This window comes from Pseudorca crassidens, chromosome 4, assembly GCF_039906515.1.
Source record: "Pseudorca crassidens isolate mPseCra1 chromosome 4, mPseCra1.hap1, whole genome shotgun sequence".
Taxonomy (NCBI): domain Eukaryota; kingdom Metazoa; phylum Chordata; class Mammalia; order Artiodactyla; family Delphinidae; genus Pseudorca; species Pseudorca crassidens.
In genome coordinates, this window is record NC_090299.1 from 27,921,062 (window position 1) to 27,937,548 (window position 16,487).

Consider the following 16,487-nt stretch of genomic DNA (forward strand, 5'->3'; position numbering starts at 1 on the left):
TTCCTCAACGTGCTGTACAACAGCCAAGAGTACAACCAGAAACTGCGAAGCAGTCTCTTGCATCACCAAGCTAGTCCAGTAGTATTCCAGAAGCATTCCAGAAGTCCGGGGTAAAGCTGTGACCCACTCTTCTTCTCCCTCTTCCTGGAGCTTAGGTTGGCAAGTGTGTCCTGATCATATCTGACCCTCTCCACTGACTTTAAATTTAAAGTTGTGTTCAATCAACAATGCCTAAGGTCCAACCCTCTCTCCTAAAGGATCCTCAATTTGCAGTTTCTGTCATATTTTTCTTCAGAGTTTGCCTTTTTAGAAGATCAAAAAGATTTATTTGGGGAGGTATTTTCTTTATTTTTAGTTGAACTTGAGTTTCTATTCTTTTCTGTCCCCAAAGGTGAGGTTCACTTGGGCAAAGTGGAGGCATGCCCACTTCTGGAATCCAGTAATTTTTGGATAGGCTACCGAAATAACTAGTTTGCGTGAGAAACCATAGTTCCCTGGGGACAAGAATACTTTAAAGACTGAATTTGGAGATTCTTCAGTTTAATTTAGCTGCAAGGAACAGAACATACCCAAACTAGCTTTAACATAAAGGGGGAATTATTGGGTGGACACAAGGATATCTCATGGACGTAAGGACAGAAAATGAAGATAGTCTTCATGAGGGATTACAATCAGGACATGGAAATTTGTTGGAGGCAAAAATAATCTCTCTCTCTCACTCCACAGTCTGCTTCATTCATTCCACCAAGACTTAATGAAAGCCTACTATGTCAGGCACCATGCTAGGTGGTAAGAGTGCAGAGGTGAACAGAACAGATAAGGTCGGCTTTATTCCTCTCTGTAGACCATCCGTATCTGATCCACTTACCCTGGTTTTACATGCCCTCCTGATTCAAGCCCTCAACAGAAACTGACTCAGTCTCAGCATCCTCAGTTCAAAGACAAAATCTTAGCACAACACACAGCTTGTTACCTCTGGTCCAATCAGGTATCCACCCCTGGTCCAATCAGGTACAGCAACAATGACTCTGGTAGGGAGGGAGGGGGAGTTGCATGGGACAGTCTCAGCAGTCAGGGAAGAAGAAAGTAAATTGTGTGGAAACGGGTTGTTGGTAAGGAGGATATGACCGGTGAAGGAAATGATGATCATCTCATCTCTACTGCAAAGATTTTCAAAGGTAAAAGAATGGGGCTTCCCCGGTGGCGTAGTGGTTGAGAGTCCGCCTGCCGATGCAGGGGACATGGGTTCGTGCCCTGGTCCGGGAGGATCCCACATGCCGCGGAGTGGCTGGGCCCTTGAGCCATGGCCACTGAGCCTGCGCGTGCGGAGCCTGTGCTCTGCAACGGGAGAGGCCACGACAGTGAGAGGCCCGCGTACCGCAAAAAAAAAAAAAAAAAAAGATAAAAGAATGATGAAAGTTTCCATAACTTGATAAAAGAAAAGGAAAGCACCTCAGAAGGGCTGAAAACTCACCATGAGGTATGGAAGGGTTCCCAGACATATGGCCTATGTGGGGACACAAGTTTGAGTCTGAGTGGAAGGCTCTGAATGAAGAACGGGTTACTCAAAAGCCCTCTAACCCTGCATAAGGGGAACCTTGGTGACTTTCCTTGCGAGCAGAGAGGAGAGTGCAGGGGAATTACAGATCTTAAAAACAAGGCCTTCCTTGAAAAGTCTGAAAAAATCTTGTGGCTGCTTAGAAGTTCAAATTATCTAAGGTAAGAAGAAACATTTGTAAACCCTGGAGGCAGTCAATCTCCAGTTTTAAGAGCAGCAGATGGGGAACAGTGACACTGCAGCAATAGCTTACGAAGACTGGAAAGCCTCCCAAAAAATGGGGAGTGGAGTGGCTAAAAGGTGAAATATGCAATGATAAAATTTTTGTGATGGTTGCCTAAGTTTTTCAGGCATTAGGGCTAATGTGGTCTCTGGAAATAGGAATTATAATTATCAATGTAAAAATAAACTCCTCTCCGAAGTCTGGACTGCCAACTTGAATGTCTCAGGTACCTCACTTGTATACACTGACGAGATATTTCAGGTTAGCTCCCTTCTTTCAAGAGAATCTTGAGAGGGTAAGATATGTCATTTGTTCAACTGCAAATTTCTAAGGAAGTGTTTAATTCTGATCAGATTTACTAGCAGACTCTACTTTGATTTGTAGTTCAACTTACCATTTTGAGAAAGTAAAAATCATGTCTGGTAAAAGTTCCCAAATGAGTATAGTGTCTAAAGTTCTTTAAAACTTGCAATGAAATTCAGTATATGGCAAAAGGCTGCAGATGTAAAGAACTATAGTTACTGTAATACTAACTTAGCAAGCTACAGACATTGCCTTAGGTTGTTTGGACTTAGCAGTTATTTTGTATATGAGTCATAGACTCACTTGCCATGAGGTAAGGTGTCTAGAAATTTTATTTATGAAACCAGGCGGCCTACAATAGCTTATTCTCATTAGCCCTCTCCTAATCAGATCTGAAATCTAGAACTGTTTTCTCAGGGGATGGTCATCCTAACCAGGGGACTCTTTGCCTTTTTTCAGTTCCTTAGTGGTTCCCCTTCTTCTCATTAATTAGTTAATTTGATTCAACAAGTATGTATTAAGCCCCTCTGATGTGCCAGGATCACCACAATCCTTATTCTCACCACACGATTTGGGGAGGGGCAGTCCACCCTGGGCTGTGGGCATGTCTGCAAGTTCTTGCTGGCTGTTAAGAATGCCAGACCAATCTCTCCTTGCCTGGGCTATCTATCAGGTTTGTATTTGCCTCAGCCTTGAGGGATGAGGTAATGTCTTACTCTGGGCCAAAGAGTAGCCTTGCTATAAAAGCAGTGGATTCCCCAAGCTCAATGTTCCTTGGCTGCAGCAGAAACCCACTAACATCTACCTGGATCGCTCAGTATCACTCCTTTGGACTAGGAGGACATGAAGAACTGATGGCAACATGATGCTCATGCTGCTTGCTGTGCTCTGAGTAGTAAAGTCCTTTGCCTTTGACCCAAGAGTCTCATGTCTTCTGCCAGCATCCATGGAACAGTAGCAGGCTAACTTATTAACTCTAAGGAGAGTAAAATAAAATCCCAGACCCTGAAACAATCTTAATTTCCAAGAATTTCATCACCCTTAAACAAGCCTCTTGCAGAGTAAAATTCCCTAAAAGTCTGTCTAAAATAGGACAAAGGTAAAAATGTCAACTTTATTCATTATAAATTTGTTTTTATACTTTCTACATTCTCCCAAATTTGTAGCCTGCATATTACAAATTCCATGCTCTTCAAAAGTAACAATTCTTAAAAATTAAGATCTGTGGTACTTTTCTTCCAACAATGCAAACTAAGCAAAATTTCCATGGTTTCTGCTATGTGCCAGGGTCTGCAGGGGATGTAAGGATGAATGAGACATAGTCCCAGTACTTTTAGGACTCAGGGTTTAACAGAGACAGCAAACACAAATGTGTATCTCAAATACAAGACTGAGTGTGATCAGATATAGTTGAATTCTAAGCAAAGAATGGGTAAAGGATGGGGGAGAGGAGATTTAGTTCAGTTATTGTTTATTCAGAAGTCCAAACACGAGCCAAACACTGAAGGACGGAGACACCAACAAGTGGGAAAAATGGGCGAGAGGCAGGGTATAGGAAACGAGGGAAACGGTGTGAAGAGATGCATTGCAGACAGATGGCATGAGATGGGGACACAGCAAGAGCAAAGATGCAGAAGGATCTTGCAGATCATAACAAGAACCAGCAGGTAGTCCAGGGTGCCCAGACACCACTGAGAGATGATGAGTTCAGGCCATTTCTGCTTGAAGTGCCCATGAAACCTTGTAGAGAAATGGCGCTCTCTACAAGAGGTGGGAAATGTTAGTTAAACTGAGGAGAGAGATTAGAACAGGAGATGAATCTGGGAATCATCCACACAGGGGCAATAATTGAAGCCATTACATGAGATTAAAGGAAGCAAAGGTTGGATATGAAGAAGACATGGACTTCTAGAGAATGCCTCTATCCAGGAGTCAAAGAGTGAAACAGTGGCCTGCAGAAGCAGCAGCTGGAAATGTGAGAACCAGGAGAGTGTAGAGACATGATACTGTGCAACAAGTTCTACAGGAAGCCCCAGGATAACAACTAGGAAGAGGCAACTAGATTGGGTGCCTGGAATGTTTTCATTGATCTTGTAAATAGATGTTTCAGAAGAGGACAGACCAGAAGAGTTGATGCATGAGTGTTAAACAAGGAAGTTTAACAGAACTATTCTGAGAAGCACTGCTGTTAAGGGAAGGAAAAAGAATATAGTCTCAAGGGAAATGAATATTTCATAAGAATCATTAGATTTGAACATGTGCATAGGCTAAGGAGAAGATGTCAGAAGGCAAAATTTTTTAAAAAGAGAGATGAAAGAAAGGGACTATGAATAATGAGAAAAATCACAAAATAGGTAAAAAGATGTTGGTTTAAGAAGATAGAAGGAGTAGGCTTGGACACAAGGTAGAACATTGTTTTTCTGAGGCAGAATGGAAGGAGAAATGAATGGCTAATGATATAGAGAAAATCTGAGAGTTCACCATGGATAACCCGGTAACCTAAGTCAAATAGATGGAAATCTGGCAGCAGTGAGTTCAGCTTGAAAAGAGAGATCCTGGATTGAAACAGGTGCTGTGGAGAATTGGAAAGATAATCAATTAAGGATGAATAAAAGAATCCATAAGCATCTTTGAGAACCCAGCTATGGTTCACCTTAATGGATGTCATCAGAGTCAGCTGGGGAACCATCTCAGCTCTGGCTTAGAGAGCTGAGCCAACCGAGGGAAGTGCATACAATGGAGGTCAAAGAAACAAAACAGAAGTCTAAGGAGGCAAGGGGCATTTTACAACACTTCAAATGGGCAAAGTGTTTTATTGCTGCATATCAACTACCCAAATACTCTTTTACAATGTTATTTTCACAACTCTGTAAATTTTACCTGATCCATTTTATGTATTGTGAAAGACATAAATAATATAAATGGGTATTAAGAACTTCAGACAAGTTGTTCTTGAATCCTTTTTAAAACTTCACTGAATTTCCAATTTGGGGGTTGAGCCCAAACTAATTTATTTAGGGCCCTGTGGTAGACTGGTTTCCATTTTTTCTCTCAACTGTAACTAATGAATTAATTGTGAGGCTTTGTGTAAAGTCTATCCTCCCCACTATAATATACATTCCAACTGGGCAGGGAATGTGCCTGTTTTGTTCTGTTCTATATCCTGGAATATTCAGCACCTGGAATAATTCCTAGCACATAAGAGGTATTCAGAAATATTTGTTGTTGACATGTGGTTGCCAAGGGGGAGGGATGGAGTGGGATTTTGGGGGTTAGTAGATGCAACCTATTATGTATAGAATGGATAGAAAACAAGGTCCTACTATCTAAACCATGACCTTCATAATTTTCATACATGTACTGACCACAATCATTTCTTCCACTACTAAGCTATATAATAATAAAAGATGAACAATCAAAAAAAAAGAAAACAAGGTCCTACTGTATAGCACAGGGAACTATACTCAGTATCCTGTGATAAACCATAATGGAAAATAATATATTAAAAAAAGAAGGTATATATATGTATAACTGAATCACTTTGCTGTACATCAGAACACAACATTTACACATTGTAAATCAACTATACTTCAATAAAAAAAATTTGTGGTTGTTAAATATTTATAAAAGAAGATACCGGATATGTCTGGGTAACCTCTCTTAGTCAATTTGTCGTATGCATTGCTTACTGCATGTTTGATAAGTTCGAAATGTTTCTTTTTATTTCAGGAATATCTATAATGTTCAAAGAAGATAATGCCTTTTATTGTCTCTATAAACTATTACATTCTCTGCCTACACTGTTGAAATGACAAGAAACAACATGCTTACTTTTAATTCACCCTCCAATCTCCTCCTTGCAAACTGATGTAAAATTTTCAGAGTATCTCTTAGTGTCGATCCTCACCAATCTTAACAGAAATTTCCACAAATTTATTACCGTATTGCTTTATAAGATCATCATCAGATTTTCTGAAAATTCTGTGACAATGTTTATGTCATAGTCTCTGGCTCAGAAAATGAGTCAGTTAATTAGGTTGTCTGTCCAAACAAATGTTTTCGTCATTCACATCATGATCTTAACTGTCTTTCAGCAATTGAAGAGCCTGTAAATTTATTCTTTCTAACGCCTCACTGCCGCCCTCTTCTGGTGGCACATAACAGCACAGGCACATGAGATAACTAGATGTATATTTTTACTTAATGAAAACAAATATTGCACTCCACAGAACAAAAAAGATACTAATAAATTACAAGACTGAGTAATGATGTGAGAAAATGGAAAACATTTTGAAACATTAAAATGTGACATATTTACCTCACCAATAATCTTCTTTTAACTCCATTTCAGTAAAAATCCATTAATCTTTTTGAATTTCATTATAGAAAAAAAATCCATTGTTTTATCTCTATGATGTTTTAATATAACAACAATAAAAATTACACTTGTACTACGGAGAAAGAGTTTGCTAACCAAATTAACAGTGTAAATAGCACTGCAGGGCATGTTTAAATTGCTTGAGAGAAAAAAATCTATTAAACTATTAGAGTATTTTAGAATGACTAAATATATGAAAGAAATACTGATAATTCAAAAGAGTATTATCTATTTATGAAATGCTCCATAGGTCTTTCACTTTCAAATAATGCAGTAGTTCTGAACATACATATCACCTGAATCCTCTGTTCACACTATTCTCTTGACTCCTACCTTATTCTCACTACACATCCTACAGTCAAGGAGGTCTGCCAACTTCTCATAAATGTGGTCTCCACACTCTCTGTCTCTCCTGTTGCTGCCTGTACTGGGTCCTCTCCAGTTCAGACTGTTAGCCTCTATACTGGTTTTCCTGCTACCCGTCTCTTCCCCCATTTCCACATTCTACTCTTCACGGACTGCCAGATAGCTTCTTAACAACAGAACTGTGTCACTTTTCTACTTAAAAATGTCTGTTGGCTTGTTGTTGCCTATAGGATGAAGTCCAAGCCTCTGATCTTGGCATGGAGAGTCCAACCTGCCATGCTCAGCACTATATACAGTGCAGCATAGTTTCTGCCACTGAGCACCTGCCCTTAGTATCCTGGAATAGCATCCCCCAGCACTTTGTTTTTGACTCTGTGGCAGAGCTTGGTCCGAGGCTCTGTCATACATCAGTTACTTAACTGTCTTCCCAGAGACTGTGACTCCTGAGAGTGGCCAGTGTCTCACTGGTTCTCTTTTGAATCTCCAGCACACAACTGGAGCTAGCTGTGTAACTAACACACAGGAGAAGCTCAGTGCAGGTTTATGAACAGATAAGTGAATGAATGAATGAATGAATGAATGCTACTCTCCCCACCTTTAATGAAATCCTCCATTTTCGAGTCTTAGATTATAATGCCATCCCCCTAAAGCCTTTCTTGACTCTTATCTAGCAGAATTAATTGCTATCACAGTTTTTTGTTCATGTTACAGTTAGCTGTATATACTCCTGTCTCCTGTGCTAGGTCATAATCGCTGAAAAGCAACCTGGGAGAGTGAAAAGGGCATGAGCTGTGGACACAGACAGCCCTGAGCTTGTATTCTAGTTCTGCCACTCATTCTCTGTGTCACCTTCAACAGGTAGCTCAGCTTTTTTTTTTTAATGTTTAATTTTTTTTATTGAAGTAGTACAGTTGATTTACAATGTTGTACCAATCTCTGCTGTACAGCAAAGTGACTCAGTTATACACATATGGACATTCTTTTTTTAATATTCTTTTCATTATGGTTTATCACAGGATATTGAATATAGTTAGTTCCCTGTGCTATATAGTAGGATCTTGTTGTTAAATTATTTTATTTTTTTTGGCCGCACCATGCAGCTTGTGGGGGATCTTATCCCTTGACCAGGGATTGAACCCAGGCCCTCAGCAGTGAAAGCGTGGAGTCCTAACCACTGGACCGTCAGGCAATTTCCAAATTAATTTATTGTTTTGGTCAGCTTTTATGAAATGAACATTATTTTCCTCATCTCTAAATGGGGCTAACACTGCTTCCCCATAGGTTTAATGCAAAGATTAAAAAAGAAAGTGAGGGAATTCCCTGGCAGTCCAGTGGTTAAGGCTCCACGCTTCCACTGCAGGGGGCGCGGGTTCCATCCCTGGGCGGGGAACTAAGATCTCACATGGCTCATGACACATACTAGACTTTCATGAAATTTTAGTATTTATTGCCTTTCCCTGAGAGTGAAGACCATATCTAATGTATATCTAGGTTTCCAGGGCTTCAAAAACTACAGAGACTCAGTAATGTTTGCTGAGTAAATAAATGAATTCGAGTTGTATTTGGTCAAAAGTAATATAAGTATATATTTTAAGTCTTTTAAACTAATACAATTGGTTGTCATTCCTTCCTACTCACAGTATAAATATTGCATCCTAATACTCTGATATGTCTCAAATCAAATTTTTCTCACTTTTATGATTATAGTATTGAAAAGTATACAGATGTCACATAATTTGAGGCATAAATGTTTTCTAATCTTTCAGTTATACTTCCATTTTATATTCTCCTTTATGTAGTCACTGTACAGTATGTTCATGAAGTGTTTCAATAAAAAGAACTAATGTTTATTTTTTAATGGGATAACTATATTATATAATGTTAAGAAAAAGCAGAATACAAAATAGTTCATACAGTATGATAGCAATTATATTTTAAAAAGTCACTGAGGACCAATGATGTTTTTTCCAGAGACAGCAAAAATCCACCCTAAAATTCATATAAAATCTCAAGGGACCCTAAATAATCAAAACAATCTTTAAAAAGAAGAAAAAAGTTGGAGGTATCCCACTTTTAGATAAATTGGACTACATCAAAATTAAAAAACTTGTGTGCATCAAAGGACATAATGAAGAGAGTAAAAAGGAAACCCATGGAATGGGGAAAATATTTGCAAATCATATAGCTGATAAGGAGTTAATATCCAGAATATATAAAGAACTCCTACCACCAAACAACAAAAACACAAAAATCCCAACTAAAAAACAGTCAAAGGACTTGAACGGTTCTCCAAAGAAGATATACAAATGGCCAATAAGCATATGAAAAGGAGCTCAACATTACTAACCATTAAGGAAATGACAATTAAAATCACAATGAGATACCACCTTACACCCACGAGGATGGCTACTATGAAAAAAAAAAAGGAACAGAAAAAGTTTTGGCCATGATGTGGAGAAGTTGGAACCCTAGCACGCTGTTGGTGGGAATATAAAATGGTGTAGCTGCTACGGAAAACAGTATGGTGGTTCCTCAAACAATTAAAAATAGAATAATCATATGATCCAGCAATTCCACTTCCGAGTACATACTCAAAATAATTGAAAGCAGGGGCTTGAAGAGGTATCTGCACTATTCACAATAGCCAAAAAAAGATGGAAGCAACCTACGTGTCCATTAACAGATAAATGGATAAGCAAAATGTGGTATATACGTACAATGGAATGTTATTCAGCCTTAAAAGGGAAATTCTGACAACTGCTAAAACATGGATGAACTTTGAGGACATTGTACTAAGTGAAAAAAGCCAGTAACAAAAGGACAAATATTGCATGATTCTACTCACATGAGGTCCCTAGAGTTGTCAAATTCAGAGAAAGAAAGTAGAATGGCGGTTGCCAGGGGGCGGGTAGAGGGGAGAATGAAAAGTGTTTGTTTAATGTTACAGCGTTTCAGTTTGGCAAGATGCAAAGAATTCTGTGGATGGATGGGAGTGATGGTAGCACAACAACGTGAATGTAAGTTAATACCACTAAATGTGTACATGTAAAAATAGTTACAAAAGTAAACTTTATGTGCATTTTACCACAATTTAAGAAAATAATTTAAAAATAATCAGAAGGAAATACATCAAAATATTGAGTTTTTGACTCTAAGTAATATTTTTTGATTATTTTCCTCTTCTTTTCATATTTTCTACAATGACTACATATAGCTATATCATTAGGAAAAAAGAATTTAATTCAGAAGTTTTATATGAAAACTTACCCAAAATCTGCATTTATTAGATTTCAATCCACTTCTGATTTAGGAGAACTTCCTAGTTAAGAAAAAGAAAGTTAAACTCAGAGGCCTCTCTTATAATAAAAGTATAAACACAGTAGGAAATAATCTCTACTCTTTATTTCCTGCATTATGTCATAGGCATTGTTGCATGCTTGCTATCTGAAACATCCGGGTAAGAGAACAAAGGAAACTCATGTTCCTGTGTCCCCAGCGAGAGTGGAGAAGTTACATCTGGTCATCGCTGTTCCTCACTTTAGATACACAAGGAGGAGGAATATCACATCAAGGAAGACCAGATCCTGTCCAGAGTGCTTGATGGGGGACAAATCTCTTTTGGTCTCCCCCTTACCCGAGCCCCTTAAATAGAGGAGGAGGTCTCAAATCTCTCCTTAGACTTTTGAAGCAGTTCAACCATAAAGGAGAGAAACCTCACTATTGCAGGTCTAAACTATCAGGGGTGGTACTATCTGATAATTTTGTTATGCAGGAAATAGCGAGCCTTTGCAGAAAAAACTCTACTGGATATCTTGTCTCTTGAAGTTCTTAACTCCCATTCACCGACTTTAAAAAAAATCTATTTATTACTTTTGGGGCTTGCCAGAGAGAGGGAATTCCCCTGGTTATTTATACAAAAATTTTGTTAAAAGAGTTTGCAGTAATAATCACTACTTTTTCATATGTTAACAATGGCAATACAGGACTTCCCTGGTGGTCTAGTGGTTAAGACTCTGCACTTCCACTGAAGGGGGCAAGGGTTCGATCCCTGGTTGGGGAACTAAGATCCCACATGCCTGCTGAGCAGCGCGGCCGGAAAAAAAAAAAAAGGCAATATATTACATTTCATAACGCTTTACATTTTTCAGTCACCTTGAAAAATCTCTCAAGGGGCAGCTTAGGTAACTAGCGCCCCTGAACCACCAATTCTGGATAAGCAGCCTCCTGTGTTTTATTGCCACTTTGGACCTTGCTTTTTCCTTCCTTGTTTAAGCTGCACAGCCCTCCTCCCCACAGCTTTGAATTTCATGTCATCACCCACTGTCCCTCATTGTTCTTGTCAACTGCCAACTCCCAGGGCATTTAATTCCTGGATCCTTACTATTCTCTCCAAACCACCACTACTCTTGGAGAATTCAACTATATAGTGATGAGGGGTTCTCAGTTCCTTGAAATTGTTTCTTCAAAGATCTTGTCCTTAACCCAACTTTAGGTATTCGTTCCCAAGGTCATACAGCCTACATTTTGTTATGACCAAATTTATTCTTCCATACTTTCAAATTCATGTATTCCACTCTTTGTCCACTACCACACATCTTGTCCCTTTTGAGTCTCCCAAATCCAACAATCCTAACATTCCACTGGGACTTCTAATCCACTGGTCCTATCACCTTTCCATAGACCCTCACCCCCTTTGAGGTCCTGTCTCTTCTTTTTAACCAGCTTAATTTCCATGGTCAATCATGATAATCACCATCCACATACACCTTTGACTCCCTTGTTTTTAATATTTGCATGTCAAAATAACAACTTTAGTTAAATCCAACTTTTACACAGCTGAGCAATGATGGGAAGAAAACATAACTGTGCCACCTGTTCTCACTTTAAATTTCTGACTCTGAACCTGTTGGGAAAACTAATATTCAGGCTTCAGAGGCAGAAGCAGGCCTCTGACAGACCTGTGACCCTGCCCGGACTGCGCCGCCCCTGCTTGCACACCTAACAACTGCTGCTAGCAAGTCAAGTGGCGCTTATGATAAGAAAGGGAGTGGGTCTTGGAATTTCTTGAGCCCTGGGGACCTGGCCAGTCCCCCAGGGTCTGGAAAATCTTGTGACTCACATGGTGAAATCAACAGCATTTTAAAAAGTGAATCCAGAGCTGCATTTTTGCACGCAAACTGATGATATCAATTTGCGGCCTGGAATTATAAACGGAAGCCCCCAGAACTCCAATCTGAAGTCTCACCCGTGGGGTGGATGCACGGCCTGGGACCTTTCCCAATTGGGGCTCCAGACTGCTGTCACTTGAGACTTCGCAGCTGCTATTTTGATCCGGAAGTAGGTGTCAGCCCAATTCAGTGATGTATATACCCTGTTACATTTCCCTAATATTCTTGTTTCTTTCCTTCTAATGATTGTATATTGAAATTAAGTTGAATCACCTTTCATTAAAGAATTGATTAAAGCTATTTATGTGAAACGAGTGGTTATTTTGCCAGTGAATCCAATGAACCTTAAAACCGAAAACAGGCTTTCAGCAAAACAGAACTTCAGCAACTAATGCTGCAATCACACTGCACTTCTTGGGTCCATTCACCTTCCAATCTTAGTTGCCTATTTCACACTTTCTCTCCCTCCTCTACCCTCATTCTCAGCAATCAGAAGAGGATTTCCACAGACTCCCACCCCCCTCTACCAATCTAACAGCAGCTGCACCCCACACCCTGCCTTCCCATCTGCTGTCAGAGATGAATCACCCATTCTTTTTTTTTTCTTTGTGTGTGTGTTTAAAAGAAAATCAACAAATGTTTATTGAGATGTCATAGAGTACAAAATAGATTTTTAAATGCTTGAGATAAAAATCAAGGAACTGTTTATGTCAGTAAAAATATTAACTTTAATATGTTGTCTCTTGTATATGGAAATGATGGTCTTGATTTACTATCAGTAGGACATTCCCTTTGATTTGTTTACTTAACTAGTGATTAAAAAACTCTTACCTCCTGAAACAATTAAATGGATAGTGTTGGTCTCATTAACATATTTGGACCATCTGATTCACATGGAGGTAGATAAATCTGAGAAATGTGAAACTAATAAAAACAGATAATTGCAAAATTACAAAGCACACTGGATGAAACAGGGCTAAAATCACTTGCCTATACTGCTTTGTGAGAGTGTACACTGTAACAACTCTTTTTAATTAATTTATTTTTTAAAAAAGTAGGTCACTGTTGGTTATCTGTTTTATTTTTTAAACTTTATTTTATTTATTTTTTATACAGCAGGTTCTTATTAGTTATCTATTTTATACATATTAGTGCATATATGTCAGTTCATATATCCCAGTTCATCCCACCACCACCCCTGCAGCCACTTTCCCCCCTTGGTGTCCATATGTTTGTTCTCTACATCTGTGTCTCTATTTCTGCCTTGCAAACTGGTTCATCTGTACCATTTTTCTAGATTCCACATATACGCATTAATATATGATACTTGTTTTTCTCTTTCTGACTTACTTCACTCTATATGACAGTCTCTAGGTCCATCCACGTCTCTACAAATGACCCAATTTCATTCCTTTTTATGGCTGAGTAATATTCCATTGTATATATGTACCACATCATCCTTATCCATTTGCCTGTTGATGGGCATTTAGGTTGCTTCCATGACCTGGCTATTGTAAATAGTGCTGCAATGAACATTGGGGAAGAATCAATATTGTGAAAATGACTATACTACCCAAAGCCATCTACAGATTCAATGCAATCCCTATCAAATTACCAATGGCATTTTTTACAGAACTAGAACAAAAAAATCTTAAAATCTGTATGGAGATACAAAAGACCCCGAATAGCCAAAGCAATCTTGAGGGAGCTGAAGGAATCAGACTCCCTGACTTCAGACTATACTACAAAGCTACAGGAATCAAGACAATATGGTACTGGCACAAAAACAAAAATATAGATCAATGGAACAGGATAGAAAGCCCAGAGATAAAGCCACACATCTATGGTCAACTAATCTATGACAAAGGAGGTAAGGATATACAGTGGAGAAAAGACAGTCTCTTCAATAAGTGGTGCTGGGAAAAGCGGACAGCTACATGTAAAAGAATGAAATTAGAACACTCCCTAACATCATACACAAAAATAAACTCAAAATTAATTAAAGACCTAAATGTAAGACCGGACACTATAAAACTCTTAGAGGAAAACATAGGAAGAACACTCTGACATAAATCACAGCAAGATCTTTTTTGACCCACCTCCTAGAGTAATGGAAAAAAAAACGGACCTAATGAAACTTAAAAGCTTTTGCACAGCAAAGGAAACTATAAACAAGATGAAAAGACAACCCTCAGAATGGGAGAAAATATTTGCAAATGAATCAATGGACAAAGGATTAATCTCCAAAATATACAAACAGCTCAGGCAGCTCAATATTAAAAAAACAAACAACCCAATCCAAAAATGGGCAGAAGACCTAAATAGACATTTCTCCAAAGAAGATATACAGATGGCCAAGAGGCACATGAAAAAAAGCTGCTCAACATCACTAATTATTAGAGAAATGCAAATCAAAACTACAATGTGTTATCACCTCACACCGGTTAGAATGGGCATCATCAGAAAATCTACAAACAACAAATGCTGGAGAGGGTGTGGAGAAAAGGGAACCGTCTTGCACTGTTGGTGGGAATGTAAATTGACACAGCCACTATGGAGAACAGTATGGAGGTTCCTTAAAAAACTAAAAATAGAACTACCATACGACCCAGCAATCCCACTACTGGACATGTACCCAGAGAAAACCATAATCCATTCTCTTATGTAAAACCAATCATTCCATTCACACAATAATTCTACCCCTCTCTCTACTCAAGCACATTGATGCACGTTTTTGCTCTCCTCTCTCTGCCTCTTACATCACCAAGTTTTTGCTCTCCACTGGCTCATTCTTATCAATTTACAAACAAGCCATTATTTCTTTCACCTTAGGAGAAAAGTCTCCTGACTTCACTTTCGTCAGTAGCTATTGCTCTTTGCAGCAAAAATTCCTTGAAAGAACTGTTCCTACTTGAGCTTTCAACCTGTCTTTTCCCATTCTCTTTTAAATGTACTCCAATCAGACTATTGTTCCATCACTCCACTGAAGCTGCCCTGGTCAAAGTCACTGATAACTCCACATACCTAAATCCAATGGTCAGTTCTCACTCCTCATCTTAGTTGACCTACCAACAGCATGTACACAGTCCCTTCCTCCTCTACTGCCCTCCGGGATACCACACTCTCTTGGTTTTCCTACTATCTCACTGATCACTCCTCCTCAGACTTTTCAGTTGGTTCCCTCTCCTCTCCTAGACCCCATCATATTGGAATGTGCAAAGGCTCAGTCTCTGGCCCTCCTCCTTTCTCCACCTAGATCCACTCCTTGGTGATTTCATTCAGTTCATGGTTTTAAATACCACGTATTGTTTAAAAGTCATCTGATTTCTATCTCCAGTTCAAACTTTTCTCTTGAACTTTTCAGAAAAATATTTTCAACTGTTTGATATGTGCACTTGGATATGCAATAAGCATCACACTTTCAAGATGTCCACATTGAACTCCTGATCTGCCTCAGCTTATGCCTACACCCTTCCAGGAGAGTGAAATGAAAGACCAGCTCTTAGAAGAGCTGTGCATTCAGAAGATGCTGAGTGGGAGCAGATGGGGTGACTGGAAAGGATACATATTTTCGGGGAAATTTGGCCAGGGGAACTCCTTGGTTCCCTCAGGTTCACTCAGCCTTTCACTTTGTATGTGTGCAGCTTTCAGTCTAAAAAGCTTTTCCTTTGACAACCGTGACTTGGGGGAATTACGGTGTTGAGATGCTGTGGAACTTCTGAAATCTGTTGCATAATAAGTAATGCTTTTCTTTTCTTCCACTCTGACTTCCTTTTTCACACACAGTGGCTACTAGCTTGCAGGTGAGAGGTATTACCAGCCTACTGGATGCTTCCCAGTAGCCTTGGTCAAGAAGTATTTAAATTATAAAAGTCTTGAAGGTTGTGCCACAGTAATCTCTGATGTATTATTTCAGAATTTAGATTTTTCTTTTTTTCTTTTTCGTGGTACGCGGGCCTCTCACTGTTGTGGCCTCTCCCGTTGCAGAGCACAGGCTCTGGACGCACAGGCTCAGCGGCCATGGTTCACGGGCCCAGCCGCTCCGCGGCATGTGGGATCTTCCCGGACCAGGGCACGAACCCGTGTCCCCTGCATCGGCAGGCGGACTCTCAACCACTGCGCCACCAGGGAAGCCCAAGAATTTAGATTTTTGAAACAGTTTATTATTATGAGTGCAAAAAGTGTTATTGTAGAAAATCTGGAGAAAAAGTATGGTAAAAAAGAAAATAAGAATTACCTATGGTCTCACTAATAAATAAGCGCTATAAATATTTTGATATCATTGTTTCTGTGCATGGTTATAATACTCATAATGAAGTTTTAAAAAGTGTAAGTTTTCAAAATTTGAGTATTCTTTGACTATAATTAAGCAGTCTGATTTTTGCCTCTCAATTATGATGCCTACATATATTCAGAAGTGATTTAACAAAACATGGTGACACTGTACATACTTTGGTGGCACTTCCTTTTACTATGTCCTATGGTTAACTT

At 39.1% G+C, this 16,487-nt stretch overlaps 1 protein-coding gene across 20 annotated transcripts in view; it reads right to left on the reverse strand.

The window, feature by feature from the left end:
- ALPK1 (alpha kinase 1) overlaps nucleotides 1-16,487 on the reverse strand; it is a 163,105-nt gene that overhangs the window by 115,454 nt on the left and 31,164 nt on the right. For 8 of the 20 annotated variants that reach the window (XM_067735291.1, XM_067735292.1, XM_067735284.1 and 5 more), the window contains exon 2: nucleotides 10,096-10,147. The exons of the other annotated variants lie outside the window; for them this stretch is intronic. In XM_067735291.1, coding sequence (XP_067591392.1) covers nucleotides 10,096-10,108 — 13 coding nt within the window. In that variant the 5' untranslated portion in view covers nucleotides 10,109-10,147. The remainder of the gene's footprint in view (nucleotides 1-10,095; nucleotides 10,148-16,487) is intronic. 20 annotated transcript variants of the gene reach the window in all.